General features: G+C 47.7%; 2 protein-coding genes across 3 annotated transcripts in view; both read left to right on the top strand.

Moving 5' to 3' along the window:
- The first annotated feature begins 1,299 nt into the window (after positions 1 to 1,299).
- On the top strand, positions 1,300 to 6,514 carry LOC134289500 (uncharacterized protein K02A2.6-like). The gene has a single exon (XM_062855380.1). The coding sequence runs from the start codon at positions 1,569 to 1,571 to the stop codon at positions 6,186 to 6,188; it is 4,620 nt and encodes a 1,539-aa protein (XP_062711364.1). The 5' UTR covers positions 1,300 to 1,568; the 3' UTR covers positions 6,189 to 6,514.
- An 833-nt stretch (positions 6,515 to 7,347) lies between these two features.
- Positions 7,348 to 16,350, top strand: part of LOC109428902 (transcription factor Dp) — a 46,464-nt gene continuing 37,461 nt past the window's right edge. Inside the window, exon 1 of one of the 2 annotated variants that reach the window (XR_009998545.1) lies at positions 7,348 to 8,050. Coding sequence is in view for 1 of the 2 variants with exons in the window: in XM_019704739.3 (XP_019560284.3) it covers positions 8,002 to 8,050 (49 nt within the window). In the remaining variant the exon portion in view is untranslated. The remainder of the gene's footprint in view (positions 8,051 to 16,350) is intronic. The other variant, XM_019704739.3, reaches the window with a different exon arrangement.

Consider the following 16,350-nt stretch of genomic DNA (forward strand, 5'->3'; position numbering starts at 1 on the left):
GGGTAATCTTATCGATTTCGGCAAATTCGATCACCTTCAGCATGGACACGGCCAGGCCTCCTTCACTGATCAAGTGGGTTAGCAGTTTGGCTATATTGCGAGATGGCGCTTGCTTCAGCGAGTGAATTTCCTTCAGGCGATCCCAGATGGCGTACTGGATGGCCAACTGGTAGCGACGATCGTATTCACAGAATTTCTGCGAAAGTATACTTTAATAAGGGTTGTAGTCCTTTTCCGATAGACAACAGTGCAGTATGACTGTGGCCACCACCCGTTGGTCCTTGATGGACAGACGAAGGATTTTATCAAATGCGTCCAGATAATCCTCTGCGCTCATAATGGCGCAGAAAACATTCCGCTTATCATCGGTGTTCATTCGCTGTTTCCGAGCCAGTTCCAGCAGCTGTTGACTGAATCCACCAGCGCTTCCGCCGGTTGAGCTTTTCCAGCTTCAGGATCTTTACCATCGTTCTTTCCATGCCAGGCCGATCCGACCAACCACCATTTGCCACGCTCGTCTACGTTCAGCAGATCATCCAATCCGATGTTTTACGTGCTGACGTATTTCCCACTTGTGATCATGCCCTTCAATATCTTGTGGAAATGTTCCACATTGTCGATTGTTGTTGTTCTTGACTGCCAGCAGCGTATCCAACATGAATTTCACACGTGAGCTAGAAGTAAAATTGTAATTATTAATTATACATATTTGACAGTTTAAAACAACAGCAATCTTACTCATTCTTCAGCTCAGCCGGGGCTTCGGCAGCCTTCTTCTGCACCTTCTGGATCATATCCTTCAGCGCCAGCGGGTCATCCTTCCGCAGCACAAAGCCAATGGATCGTAACACCAACAGAATACATTCCACCGCCTTCTCGTTGAACTTTCCCAGCAGCTGATCAATGACATCGTAAATCAGTTTGTTCTTGAATATTTGGAACGTGTATAAGTGGCACAGGTGATGATAAGTATAAAACTACTTACGAAAACAAGAGCAATAATGCAAAAAAAATACTCGAACACTCGATTCTGCTGAAAAGTTGAAATGACAGCACAACAAAACAACAAACTTTTGTCGCGGCGGTCGTGACGGAGTCGGCGGAGCCAAACAGGCGAAACGGGCGAAACTGTCAACATTTTGTCAGGAGGGGTAAACCAATGCGTAAAAAACAGCTGTAAAATGGTAAACACTAGCTCCCTCGGTCAACTTCTGCTCAAGGAAAAAGAAGAAAACATGGTACCGAAAATTTTTAGTGGTTTGTACCGCACTCTTACGTCTGTATAAATTCGTCTGTGGTTGTATTGTTTGTACATAGTTTGTATCAGTTTGTTTACGTCCCACATAGTTCGTTTTGTACCTTTTAGCGTGTCGCAATAAATTAGTTATTTTAATTGTGATGTGCGCGTTTTAATTCCCTGATGTAGGGACGAGTTAATAGAACGACCATCGGGGAGTTCCGCGGTGCAAAAGTGGCGACGAGTATTCGCGAGTGAGGGTAGTTTTTCCGTCGACAAAAACTCACCCAACATTTCGTCACCCGCGCGGAAGAAGCGAAAGTGGAGTGCGATGGCCGACGGTGGTAGTGATCGTGACGGGCAAAATGGTGTTGACCCCGCGGGAGTGTATAATCAACGGCAATTAAATCAGCCGATTATCCCCGCGACGTCGACGACGACGACGGTCCACCCGCAGCAGCAGCAGCAGCAGCAGATATTTGTGCCCGTTATGACGACACACCAGCAGCAGCAGCCGTTCATTCCAGTTTCTTCGGCTCAGCAGCAGCAGCAGTTCCCAACCTTCCCACCCCACCAAACGCAAGCGCCGCAGGTTAGTACCGATGTTTTCATGCAACTTGTGCATATGGTGCAGCAGTCGATTACCCAGAGCCAGATGCAGCATCAACAGATGATGGCTCAAATGATGAAGCAGCAGCAGCAGTCTGACGACGAACGAAGACAGTTCTATCGCAGCATCTCTTCGTCGATCAACGTTCAAGTACCACCGAACCCGGAACAGATCCTTGACTCCTTGGCCAGTAATATCAAGGAATTCCGGTATAAGGCCGAAAGCAACGCTACTTTCGCGGCCTGGTACTCTCGATACGACGACCTTTTCGAGAAGGATGCTGCAAGGTTGGACGACGAGGCGAAAGTTCGGCTGCTTATGCGAAAATTGGGTTTATCGGAGCATGAACGGTACGTGAGCTATATTCTCCCGAAACTTCCAAAGGAGTTTAGTTTCGCACAGACAGTTGTCAAGCTCAAGAGCCTGTTTGGAGCGAAAGAGTCGGTTATCAGCCGTAGATACCGATGCCTGCAGATCGCGAAGAACCCCACTGAGGATCATGTGGCGTTCGCGTGCAGGGTGAACAAGGCTTGCGTGGAGTTTGAACTGGGGAAACTCACCGAGGAGCAGTTCAAGTGCTTAGTGTACGTGTGTGGCCTGAAGTCGGAGAACGACGTCGAGATTCGCACTCGTCTCCTCACGAAAATCGAGGACAACAACGACGTCACGTTGGAGCAGCTCTCCGAAGAGTGCCAGCGCTTGTTCAATCTGAAGCACGACAGCGCGATGATTGAATCTCAGGCCCCGTACAGCGAAGTACAAGCGGTGAGGAAGTTTGGTGGGAAGCGGTTCGGTAAGCATGACCGGGAGTCTCCAAGACGTTTTTCCAGTGACGCCGTCCAGAGACCAAGCTACGCGTGTTGGCTCTGCGGTGCATTACACTACGCCCGGGATTGCAGCTACAGGAAGCATAAGTGTTCCGACTGTGGCCAAGTTGGACACCGTGAAGGCTATTGTGAAAGTGCAAAGTATCGAAGACCCGGAAGCAAGAAGAAGAAGAAAGGAGTCTCGACCAAGGTGGTGGTTGTCGACGTGTGCAGCGTGCAGCAACGGCGCAGATTTGTCTCCGTTGGCCTATCCGGAACGGACATCCGGCTGCAACTCGACACCGCCTCGGATATCACCGTAATCAGCAGGGAAAGTTGGAAGAAGCTTGGCAGCCCTGCACTATCGGCCTCAACGGTGAAAGCGAAGACAGCGTCCGGCAACATTTTGTCACTCGATGGGGAATTCGAGTGCGACGTCACCATCGGCGAAAGCACACAGCGTGCGTTGATCCGTGTCACCGAGAACAAACTCCATCTACTCGGTGCGGATCTGGTGGACGTCTTTAACCTCTGGTCCGTGCCCATGGACAGTTTCTGTTGCCACGTGTCGGGTTCTCCTACGACGACCGCTGCACTCAAGTCGTCTTTCCCCAACGTTTTCAGCGAGCAGCTCGGCTTGTGCAGCAAAACGAAAGTGAAGTTGGAGCTGAAAGAAAGTGTTCGACCCGTATTCTGCCCGAAGCGTCCGGTTGCGTACGCGATGTACGACGCCGTGGACCAAGAGCTCGACCGGCTGGAGAAGCTGAATATCATCACTCCGGTCGAATATTCGGAGTGGGCAGCTCCGATCGTCGTCGTCCGCAAAGCCAATGGCACCATCCGAATTTGCGGAGACTATTCCACGAGGTTGAATGCTGCTCTCCAACCAAATCAGTATCCACTTCCACTGCCCGACGACATCTTCGCCAAGCTGGCTAACTGTAAGTACTTCAGCCAGATCGATTTGTCCGACGCCTTCTTGCAGGTGGAAGTTGACGAGCAGTGCCGTAAGTTGCTCACCATAAATACGCATCGTGGCCTCTATTCCTACAACCGCCTCCCGCCGGGTGTGAAAGTCGCACCTGGGGCATTCCAGCAGATCACCGATACTATGCTAGCCGGTCTGGAGTGCACTTCCGGATATCTTGACGATGTCATCATCGGAGGTCGGACTGAAGAGGAGCACGATCGTAATTTGCGGGCTGCCCTGAAGCGAATCCAGGATTTCGGCTTCACCATCCGACCCGAAAAGTGCACGTTCCGCAAGCAGCAAGTGCAGTACGTGGGTCATGTTGTCGACAGTCGCGGGCTACGTCCGGATCCGGCCAAAATCGAGGCGATCACCAAGCTACCGCCGCCTACCGATGTATCCGGAGTGCGATCCTTCCTGGGGGCCATCAACTATTATGGCAAGTTCGTCCCCAACATGCGAAAGCTTCGCTACCCGCTCGACAATCTGCTGAAGGCTGAAGCGAAGTTCCAATGGACCCCAGAGTGCCAGAAAGCGTTCGAGCACTTCAAGAAGATTCTCTCCTCGGATCTGCTGCTCACTCACTACGATCCGAAGCGGGAGATCATCGTTTCTGCCGACGCGTCATCCGTTGGGCTTGGGGCGACCATCAGCCACAAGTTCCCCGACGGCACCATCAAGGTCGTGCAGCACGCGTCAAGGGCACTCACGAAGGCAGAGCAGGGCTACAGCCAGCCGGACCGCGAGGGTTTGGCCATTATTTTCGCCGTAACGAAGTTTCATAAGATGCTCTTCGGACGGCACTTCCGGCTGCAAACCGACCACCAGCCTCTGCTCCGGATCTTCGGCTCCAAGAAGGGAATACCGGTCTACACGGCAAACCGGTTGCAACGTTTTGCCCTTCATCTGCTTCTCTACGATTTCGAGATCGAGTACGTGCCCACCCACAAGTTCGGCAATGCGGACCTGCTTTCCCGGTTGATCAACCAGCACGTCAAACCCGAAGAGGACTACGTCATCGCGAGCCTCAACCTGGAAGAGGATCTCAGGTCAGTTGTAACTAATACAGTTAAAGTGTTGCCTCTCAATTTCAGAGCCGTCGCGCAAAGCACCCAAGCAGACCCGCTGCTCCGGAAAGTCTACCACCACATCCAACACGGTTGGCCCGAATCCAAACTCTCGGGTTCCGACATCCAACGGTTCCAAGCACGCAAGGAATCGCTCTCGGTGGTAGATGGGTGCATCATGTTTGCCGAACGGCTCGTCATCCCGTCGCTGCTCCGCAAGCGATGCCTCGAACAGCTTCATCGTGGTCATCCCGGCATGCAGCGTATGAAAGCCCTCGCCCGAAGCTATGTGTACTGGCCCAGCTTGGATGCCGACATCGTCAACTTCGTCAAGGCATGCCAACAGTGTGCGTCCGTAGCCAGATCGCCTCCTCACTCTCCACCGGTGCCGTGGCCCAAGCCGACCGCTCCCTGGCAGCGCGTCCACGTCGACTACGCCGGCCCGATCGAAGGCGAGTACTATTTGATCGCCGTCGACGCCTTCTCCAAATGGCCAGAGATCATCCAAACGACCCGAATCACCTCAGCGGTGACGATTACCATTCTGCGTGGGTTGTTTGCTCGGCTGGGTATGCCCGTAACACTAGTCAGCGACAACGGTACCCAGTTCACGAGCGCCGAGTTCGCCGATTTCTGCGCCTCCAACGGCATCGAGCACCTCACGACGGCCCCGTTCCATCCACAGTCGAATGGCCAAGCGGAGCGATTCGTGGACACATTCAAGCGGGCCGTGAAGAAGATTCGAGAGGGGAGAGGATCGATACAGCAAGCACTGGACATCTTCTTGTTGACGTACCGAAGCACGCCCAACCGGGCGCTACCTGACCAGAAGTCGCCATCCGAGGTCATGTTCGGGCGCAAAATCCGTACGTGTCTCGAGCTTCTGCGTCCTCCACCGGTACGAACACCAGTGCAACCGTCCGACGACAAGAAACCGAGATCGTTTTGCCGGAACGACACCGTCTACGCCAAGCTCTACGGCCGAAACGGTTGGAAATGGGTTCCCGGCACAGTCGTCGAGAAAATCGGAGACGTTATGTACAACGTGTGGGTTGAAGATCACCGAATGCTGCGCTCCCATATCAATCAGCTCCGGAGTCGCCAAGCTGCTGGTACGACACCGAAGCAACCCGTCAGGCAGGCCGCCTCCAGCCAGCATTCGTTGCCGCTCGACATCCTGTTGGGTGCCTGGAATCTCCCAAGTCGACTATCAGGCACGCCGACACCGTCGCTTGTCCCGAGCGCCTCTGCATCGTCACCTACGTTGGGACCAGTCTCCAGTCCAGAGCCTACCATGCTAGGTTCTCCGCCGGCACGTGCGTCGTCTACGCCACGGCACGAGGCCCCGGCGACTCCGTCCATGTCATCGTCAAGTACAACGTCAACATCTACCGAATTCGAATCCGCTGTCGAAGTTGAACCGGTGGTAGATCTCCCTAGGCGTTCTTCACGGACTCGAAGACCGCCAGTCAGGTTCGACCCCTACCACCTCTATTAAGAGGGGAGATGTTGAGGACAACCCTATCGCGCCGTACCAACCGGTACTGCGCACGCCGCTGGGCTCGCACTCGGCAGCATAGCTGTCACTGTGTGATGCTGGAGATGCGCATCAATGAATGCTTTTTAATGTGGTTGTCGTTGTATTGTTTGTACATAGTTTGTATCAGTTTGTTTACGTCCCACATAGTTCGTTTTGTACCTTTTAGCGTGTCGCAATAAATTAGTTATTTTAATTGTGATGTGCGCGTTTTAATTCCCTGATGTAGGGACGAGTTAATAGAACGACCATCGGGGAGTTCCGCGGTGCAAAATACAGATTAGAGGGGGTCAAACTAAAAAGTGTTCAGATAACATGTAGTCAAACCAACGAGGGTAGACGGTATTGATGATTTGTTGTCGTCTATGATATTTAAAATGTATGGTATATGCAAAGAATAAGAATATAAAGAATGCCCTCTCCGCTGATGCTCGGGGGGACACTACCGCAGCGCTATCTGCGGATGAAAGTTCAACCTTCGTGCGGTAGTGTGCGTTATTGATCGTGCGGATACCAAAATATACGCACACCACCTTCTCTTATGACAAATCACGAACACTGTTACATAGAGCTTCCACCTTGAAACGCTTAGAGAGCGCCACTTGTCTTGTCGCTTGACGTTTGCATACAAAAAGGCAAGAGAGGGCATTCTTTCTATTTTTATTCTTTGGTATATGGTTAAATTGCTAGAGCTAGAACTATCCGACTTGCGAGGCATCCATACCTGGACCCAGTAGCATCTATGGCGATTAAAACCCACTGGGGATCTTCCTCCGATGGGAACCGATTTCCCATACAATTTAAACATACAGCAAGATTGTTGAATGGTAGGTACATCCTTGGAGGTGCATCACACAGCTCAGTGGAGAGCTAGGTATCAACTGGTAGGTAAATGGAAATTCAATGATGAATGAATGCACGTCAGTCCAATTTGGGGTGCAATCATTTTGCAGTCAGCAAACATTTTTTCCGTGTTCTGCTGCATGGTCTTTTACGCATCAGATCCTTTTGCGCGCGCTGCCCTCTCCGCGACAGCTCGGAAAATCGAAAACATTCGAAAACCGTCAGCCCGCAGACGGTTTTTTCGTTCGCGCGATCTGTCAACAAATGCGCCTCCTTCGCATCATCGCTTGATGTCGTCGTCGCTGTCCGCGGAAGAACCGTGTTCGAAAAGTCGAAAGCCGTGCGGAGTGGACGCGAACGCGTAGTGGAAGAAGGCCAAAGGAGAAGACAAACGATTCGCTGTGAATATCGACGAGGGGGAGTAGCGCGAGCGAGTATTCCTTCAAATACACATCGCATCGCGTAGCAGCAGCAGCAGCCAGCCAGCCGCGAGAAAAAGACCCGCCGAACTGGACTCGAGTTGTAGCCCTAGCATCGTTTGACGGACATTTTTGCATAAAAAGTGCAATTTTCGGAACTGTCCTGCGGGGGCGGAAGTGATCCTATCGGAACGAGAAAAGTGCCCGGTGATAGTGCGTATTTTTCGCTTTTAGTGAACGTTCGAATAGTGAAAATCGGTCGCGGTTCAGTGGAGGAAAAGCTCGCTGGAAAATTGTGATACTGCATGGGGTGCGCTTTTTGCGGATCGCCATTTTGAACGAATTCTGTGTGTTTTGTGTGGCGCTCTCGGGTTTTGAAATTACTGCGGTGCGGTTTTTAAAAAGTGCTATTTTCGTGAGTTGGGACTTGGACCTTCGGATTGGGCCGATAGTAGGAGCTGGGCTAAGTGCATTTTCGAGCCGGGGGCGACTGATTGCCAGGGTCCGCCAGGATGGCCCACCAGAACAAACCGGTCAACATCGTGATTCAGGATCACAATGGTAAGTGACTACCGGGAAAACTATTCCGCCAAATTCCGGCCGGTTTCCGGCGGATTTTTGCTTCTTGATTTTAAAAGGAATTTTAAGACTTGTGTTGAATAATTTTCTAATATATATCACCAAACTCCGGTTGGAGAAAAGTGGCCTTGACCGTGCCACCAAACGTTCTGCTTTTCTCCTCCGAGAAGAGATGGGTGTTCTTTTGCTCAATCAACAGTGGAAGAACCCCAAATTTCGTAACTTTTGTCTTATGCGTTTTATCGTACCTTCCGATGCTTTCGTGTCTCAATTTCGATTCACGATTTGCCACGATATCACTCACTGACCCACGGGAAGGAGGACGCAGAAAAAAGAGCGCTCTGATAAGACTGCTGCAATCAAGAAGGATGCAATAATTAATTGATGATGTTGTCGAACGGGAAGCAGAGGCTTTGAAATATAACGCAGAGCTGGTGGCGACGAATAAGAGCGTAAAGAAAATTATAGAAAACTAACTTTTATTTTTTATGTTTGTTACATATTTATAATTCTATGAATGTTTTTATTGCGCCAGGCTTAAATTATATTCATTGTTTATTTCAATTATGTTAATCATATTAGAAAACATCATTCAAGATATCACATTTTTAAATGATATGAAATGTTTTATAATTGAATTTTGTAAATGGCATGGCAGTTGATTACTATTACTAATCCGCCTATTTAATTAATATGTAAAACACATCCTTAAAACAGTTCAAGGTGGTATAACTATCTCCAGAAAACAATTTCCCTGAAAATACTGTTTCCAAAATAGAATAATTACTTACTTTCATGAAAGATATCCATCCTGGGCGATTGCCCGCCATCGTCTTGACCTGTGGCCAGGTCAAATTTCTGTCGAATTGCTGGATTTTCGTTGTTCGGGGCTGCGCCGCCATGAACCTCTGGGTCTGTCTCAGCTGCAATGTCATGCTGGGTTTCAATCGAACGCTTGCTTGCAGATTTCGTTTCCGCCCCTTCGTAGATTGTGGCCGGCCCACCCCCACTTTCGCTCCCGAATTTCTGTCGCTATCGGCTTTTGATGACATGTTTACATCCAACGATTTGGTTTTGTTGACTTTGATGGTGAGACCTGAAGCTGAGTAGCGATTGGCAAGATCATCGAGCATGCTCTACAATTATCAGAGCGCCGTTGAGCTGGAGAGCAAAGTCATCAGCTAATTCGAAGTCATCTAGGTGCTCCATGGTAATGGGCTGCCACAGCAATCCACGATTTGGTTTACGATCAATCGCACCTACCAGGATCCCGTCGATTACGATGAGGAACAGTAGCGGTGATAGGATACATCCTTGCCTCACTACAGCAACGACTCGGATGGGATCGGACAAAACATCGTTGTGGAGTACTCTGCACGAAAATGCCATGTACAGTGCTTCAATGAGGCCGATGATTTTCTCAGTGAGACCCTTGCACCTGAGGGCTCCCCACAATTTTCCGTGATTGAGCGTGAAGCGTGACAATATGGTCCTCACAGGATCGTCCGGCACGGAATCCTGCTTGCTGCCGTCGGAGAGTTGCGTCAATCTTCTCCTGTTTCCGGTTTAGGATCACTTTGCACATACAGTCAGGTCACCCTTCTTGGATACCATAACTAAGACGCCTTGCATCCAGTCGGCCGGAAATGTCGCGGCTTCCCATACGTTGCAGAATAATTGATGCAGTAGTTGTGCGGATACTACGGAGTCAGCTTTGAGCATCTCAGCTGATATGCGATCGACCCCTGGGCCCTGTTCGATTTCATGCTACGGATGGCTGTTCCTATCTCCTGCACTGATGGAGCTTCGGTGTGGAGCTGTTCACACGGGTAATGCGTCGAACCCTTGGTGGATCATGCTGAGGTGTTGATGGCGTTGAAAAATGTTTCCAAAGTGCTCGATCCAGCGTCTCAACTGGTCAACCGGGTCGGTCAGTAACTGTCCAGACGTGTCTTTCACGGGCATCGTAGCATTCATCTTGATCCCACTAAGGCGACGTGAGACATCGTAGAGGAGACGGATGTCGCCGGTGTTTGCAGCTGTTCAGAAAACACGTTTCGGAACGTACACACCAAATTTTTCAAAACGCTTCCAGCACAAAAAAAATCAGCAAAATATATTGCTGAATGTCAGCAAATTTTTTGCTGAACTTCAGCACAACGTTGCTGATCAACTGTCAAAATTGCTGGATGGTTCGGCAAGTTGAAAAATAATTGCTGATATACAGTAAATTCATATTGCTGAATGAAATCAGCACAAAAAAAATCAGCAAAATTTGCTGAATACCAGCAAACAAAATTTGCAGCGATAAGAAGGCACAAAACAACAGGCAAGTTTTTACATACACTTCACTTTATTTTCGCACTCTTAATTTACAGTTCACCTTTACTTCGCGTTGTATAGCCCCGCGAACGCTTTATACTTAAACTTCACTTGCACTTTACACGATTATATCCGCGCACTGGTTGAAACATAACTGAACTGCCACTGCGCACCTTGCGCATATTTATACTGCCGTAATTCTGCAAAGTGACGTAAACGCCATTCAAAATGTCGATATTTTGTGATATATTATGTATAATATCTGGTGTAAAAAAAAACTGTTGTATGCCTGCTGTATTAGGATGCAAGATCTAGTCGTAATCTATCATCTACACTTAATCCCCAAATTTTACCTCGGTAAAACCGAATAACGAACTCAATCGGTAAAGCTTCTTTTTACTGAAATATCATGAAAATTTGACAGTTCATCAAAATTAACTTGTCAAAATTAACGAAATTCGGTTATTCATGTAAATTACTGAATCTCGGCAAAGTATTTTGCCACAGCAATCGGCAATCTGACCATTTTCCTGGGTTTCGGTGAAGTGCATCTGTCAAAACAAAACAAAACAAACGACACGTACCATTAGAAAATCCGTGCCATCTTTGGTAAAGAAGCTGGAAGAGGAAGCAAGTTTTTTTCAGTGCTTATCACGTAAGTTTATGCAACAGAATTCCCTTTGTTTTTATTTTGTTTGCTATAAATGTGTTCCCCGTCAGCAGTACCCCGTGAACCACCTCCTCCTGACCAAGTACCGGATGAAGTTCCTATACACCACCAAATCCAAGCTGGTTCGCAAGGCTCTTAAGGCTTACAACTTGAAGGAAAAGTTCTCGAGCATCTGATGGCAGGAACGCGCCGCTTCTAAGACTAAGGGCCGATTTCTTCACCTCGGCTTAACTCGTAAGCCAGGCTTACCCATATAGTTAAACCTGGCTTAACGCCTAAGCCAGGGTGAAGAAATCGTCCCTAAGCGTTGAAATCGGCCCGGCTTCGACCGGTTCAAGCTGCGTCTGGCCCACTCGGAGCGCAACCGCATCGTCCGCGCCCAGTAACAACGGTATGCAGTGTGGCAAACCAGTCAAGGGCACGAAACCCCTGTCGAAGCGATGCAATCCCATTCCCAAGAAAGAGGGCAAGAAGTAGCGCGTCCGGAACAACAAGCAGACCCCGGCCAACTTTCATTATATTCCTGCGTAAATAAATGTGCTTAACTCAATTATCATTTTGTTTTACTTCTTCTTATTGACAACAAGAAATGTAATTAATAGTTTACTGAATCTCGGTAATCATATATGCCGAAATCTTCGGCAACGCTTTACCGAACTGATCGTCAAATTTTGACAGTTGGGCTGTCTTCTAGTTTGCAGTTCAATCGGCAATTTGAACTTTTACCGAGATTTTTACTGTTGAATTCTCGGCGATTTATTTTGCCGGCCTCGGCGAAAAAATTTAAGTGTGTATGGAAAGAAACTCTGAGGATGAGCAAAAGATTTATGCATAATAACCAAAAATTGGACCAAAAATATCAATGTCGCTTACGTCACTTTGCAGAATTACGGCAGTATAGTTCGCCGCACATTCTAGAAAAGTCGCGCGCCGCGCATTCCAGAATGTTCGCGAACCCGCAGTAGCTCACTGGAAGGCACTCACTGTCATGCTGTCACTCACTGTTGCCATCGTCGTCGCCGACCTCGCCGACGCTGTGGCTGTGCATGATGAGTCTGTGTTTGTTGTGGTCTGTCCGGGGAGTTCCAGTGCATTGTCCGTTTGTACTGCGTGAAGCTGCGCGCAGATAAAAATGTTGTTTTCCTTCCCAGGTATCAGGTATCAGTAGGTCGGCTCTAGAGGCACGTTCTCCTCCATTCGGGAAATTTGTGCCATCGCCATGAACACGAGCCTATTCATCATTTACCTGACGGAGAAGGGAAGGAAAAAGGATAGGACATGGGAAAGGACAGGTAAGGGAATAGGATCGTCATACTCGCAAAAGCGTACCACAATGGGTTCACATAGCGTCCTGAAAAGGACACTGTAATAACGCATAAGCGTGCAACAATGGGTTCGAACAGCGCCCTGAGAAGGGCACTGTGATAATGCATAAAGCGTAAAGAGAGCCTATAGCTCTTTACCACAGCGGGTCAAGAATAACAGAACGTCCTGAAGATTCAGGTTTCTGAAGTCAGTTTCACTCAATAAGTGTTTCCCGAGTACTCGGAAACGCAATTGCGCAAAAGCTGGACAGTTACATATTAAATGATACGAAGTTCCATAATCGGATTCACAGCTATCACATGCATGTCGGCAGTGACAAGTCAATGCTTTGACCAGAATGCTGCAATTCTGGTTTGACAGATTTGTTAGATACTTTGCCACCCCTAGAGATGGCTCAGTACAATACAATTTTGTTTGACGACATGACTCCAAACTATTCCAGTATTGTTTGTGCTGAGTGGCAGCCCAGGTGTCAATCTGAAGCTTCACCCAACACTTGGATACCGGAATAGCTGGCTCAGGGCCAATGAAGTCATGTGATGCTCCAGTGCGAGCTAACTCATCAGCCAATTCATTTCCAGCGATGGAAGAATGGCCAGGTACCCATACAAGGTGAACAGCGTTCGCTGAATTCAGCTCCTCAATTTGAGTTCGACAAGCGATAACTATCTTCGACCTGGAGTTGGCCGAAGCAAGTGCTTTAATAGCAGCCTGGCTATCTGAACAGAAGTATATTACTTTGCCCATTACGTGCTGCTGAAGTGCTGATTGCACTCCGCACATAAGAGCAAAGATTTCGGCCTGAAAAACGGTGCAGTGTCTGGCAAGTGAATAAGATTGATACAGCCTTAGCTCACGAGAATAAACACCAGCACCTGCTCGACCTTCGAGAAGGGAGCCATCAGTGTAACATACGATGCCGTCTGAAATACTTCTCTCCAGATAACCAGATGTCCACTCTTCCCGGGAAGGGAATTTCGTGGAAAATGTACTACTTATATGGAAAATTACAAGCAATTGTAAGATCACTTGGAGCAAGGACAACTTTGTCCCAATTCACCAAAAGTGGAAACAACGAGGTGTGTGTTGAACTGCGGTTCACAGGAATTTCCTCTAGTAAACCGAGTACCCATAGGCGGTAAGTGCAAGAAAGTGCTTCTTTAAAAAAAGACGCGCGGACACCGTCTTCAGCCAGAGGCTGCATGAAACTTAAACACTAGACAAGGGACACACGGAGCATGCACCAGTGGATACGGAGAAGAAACTATTCTCACGAAAAGTTTCATCGCCCGGAGCGGGAATCGAACCCTCACTCTTGTTTGAGATGAATGTGTAGTGGGGCAACGTCAAAGAGAACTTCGAGCGCTGCCGTGGGAGTTGAAGAGAACGCTCCAGACATCGCCATTAAGCACATCCTTTGGAGATGGCCTAACTTTGATTGGACCGTTCTCACTTCGCCCTTTTGCCACCACACAAGACATCCATAGGCCAATATTGGCCGAACAACAGTTGTGTAGATCCATTTGATATACTTGGGTTTTAGACCCCAAGTTGTACCAAAGGTTCGCCGGCATTGCCCGAAGGCCATACAAGCTTTCTTGATTCTGAACTCAACATGAGGTGTCCAGGAAAGCTTGGAATCAAGAATGACTCCAACGTACTTTACCTGTTCAGTCACATTGATTTCAGAATCAAAGAGACGTAAAGTTCGAACACCATTACGGTTTCGCTTTTCCGTGAAAAGAACAATAGGGTGCCTGTACCAGTTATCGCACCACCTAAGAAAAACTATTTCTACAAAAATAAGAAGAAGACCGACGAATGTAAACAATAAGTCAAATGATAGATTAGTTTCCATACTTTACAGGAAAAATATAAAACCGGAGCCAAAACTACCATTATTATTTATTACGGCGTGTGCCAATGATAGGAACCCTGTACCAGTTATGGACACATTTGTTAATTTGGGTTCCACTTCGCACTATTTACATGCATTCCTTATGGGATTTGCCATAACTGGTACACTATGGCGAAATAGGGTGCAAGGAGGCCGAAAAGTTAAGGAAACTGATTTATTTCTATCATAATTTGAGCAAATTGTGAAGTTTGAATGATTGCAATCATCTTTTGTGATCGTGATCTATTGTTCACGAAATTTTTCTTGTTGATTTATATCTTTAAAGGATAAAAATCAACTATGGTGAATTTGAGGTACTATAGCCATAACTGGTACACTGAGCCTAGATGTTTTACTCGGATTTACCGAAAGGCCATATTGGCGACACCAACCCTCAACTACCTGAAGAGCGTTTTGCATCAGGTCGAAAAGGGTGCTGATGCACATACCGACTAACAATGTTAGGTAGTCGTCGGCAAAACCATAAGTAGGAAAACCGCTACTATTGAGTTGCCTCAATAGCGTATCTGCTACGAGACTCCATAAAAGTGGTGATAAGACTCCCCATTGGGGGCATCCACAAACACTCAATTTCCTAATCGCCGCTTGACGCAATGTCGAGAAGAGATGTCGGTTTTTGAGCATTTGGTGAATCCAATTGGAAATCATTGGAGATATACCATGACCCCGTGCGGCTTCCAATATGGCATCGAAAGGCACGTTGTCAAAGGCACCCTCGATATCTAAGAAAACACCCAAGCAGAATTGCTTTTGAGCGAATGCCTTCTCGATATCGTAAACAACTTTGTGTAAAAGAGTCACAGTGGACTTTCCAGATTGGTAAGCATGTTGGTTCACATGAAGAGGCACATTGGCCAGATGATCATCACGGATGTGATGATCGACTATGCGTTCTAAGCATTTCAGAAGAAAAGAGGTCAAACTGATAGGTCTGAAGCTCTTTGCTTCTTCATACGACGCGCGACCCACTTTCGGAATAAACTTCACAGTAATATCCCGCCAGGATTTGGGAATATACCCTGTAGCAAAACTGCAAACAAGTAGTTGTTTCAAAACATGTTTGAAATGGTCAAATCCCTTCTGAAGCAAAATAGGATAAATCCCATCTGCCCCAGGAGATTTGAAAGGAGCAAAACTATTAAGTGCCCATTCAATCGATTCTAAAGTTATGATACTCCGAGCCGAAGCTAAAGAATCATAACTAGGGTATCGCGCCTCTTGGGCGGTGGCTTCTATATTCGTCTGTTTCCCACTATATCTCAGTCAATTTTGAACTAATTGACTTGAAATGTTGTACACGGGTAGATACTATACCTATCTCACCACATTCCAAAAGTTGTGTCAATTGGTTTAAATTTGACTGAGTTATAGTGGAAAACAGACGAATATAGAAGCCACCGCCCAAGTAGCGCGATTCCCTACAAGAAAAGACATCAGGTTCATCCGAAGATGTAATATCCACACATCCGGGGAAGTGTGTACTGAATAAACATTCTAAAACTTCCTCATCAGAGGAAGTGAAATCACCATTTGGCAAACGAAGTTCGTTCACTTGAAAATCCTTAGATTTTGCAAGGATTTTGTTCAATCGACTGGCTTCACTCAGACTGGAAACATTTGTACAAAGGTTTTTCCAGCCGGATCGTTCAGCAGACCGGAGAGCTTTCCTGTAGGCCTTGCGAGCCGACCTGAAAGCCTCCGAACCAGCCGAACGTCGTCTGTTCCAACTCTTTCTACATTGTTTCCTGAGCTTCGCCAGATCGGAGTTCCACCAAGGGGTTCCTCTTGTGGTCTTCACAGACCGCAGAGGGCAGGCTTCTTCAAAAGCTTCCATGATGAAGGCCGTTGTAGTATCAACGGCATCATCTAAATCACTTGGAGTGTCAATTGATGGTGAGTATCCATGAAATTTGGCTGCAACCAAATCGGTAAAGAGATCCCAGTTGGTTGACCGGGGATTCCTGAGATGCAAAGTTTGCGAAGTAACATTCACATGTTCAAACAAGATGTAACGATGGTCAGATAAAGATTCTTCATCTGACACAT

This window comes from Aedes albopictus, chromosome 3 (genome assembly GCF_035046485.1).
Source record: "Aedes albopictus strain Foshan chromosome 3, AalbF5, whole genome shotgun sequence".
NCBI lineage: Eukaryota > Metazoa > Arthropoda > Insecta > Diptera > Culicidae > Aedes > Aedes albopictus.

Excerpts from the sequence above, each read along its gene's own strand:
- LOC134289500 (XM_062855380.1), top strand. The coding sequence starts at position 1,569 with ATGGCCGACGGTGGTAGTGATCGTGACGGGCAAAATGGTGTTGACCCC.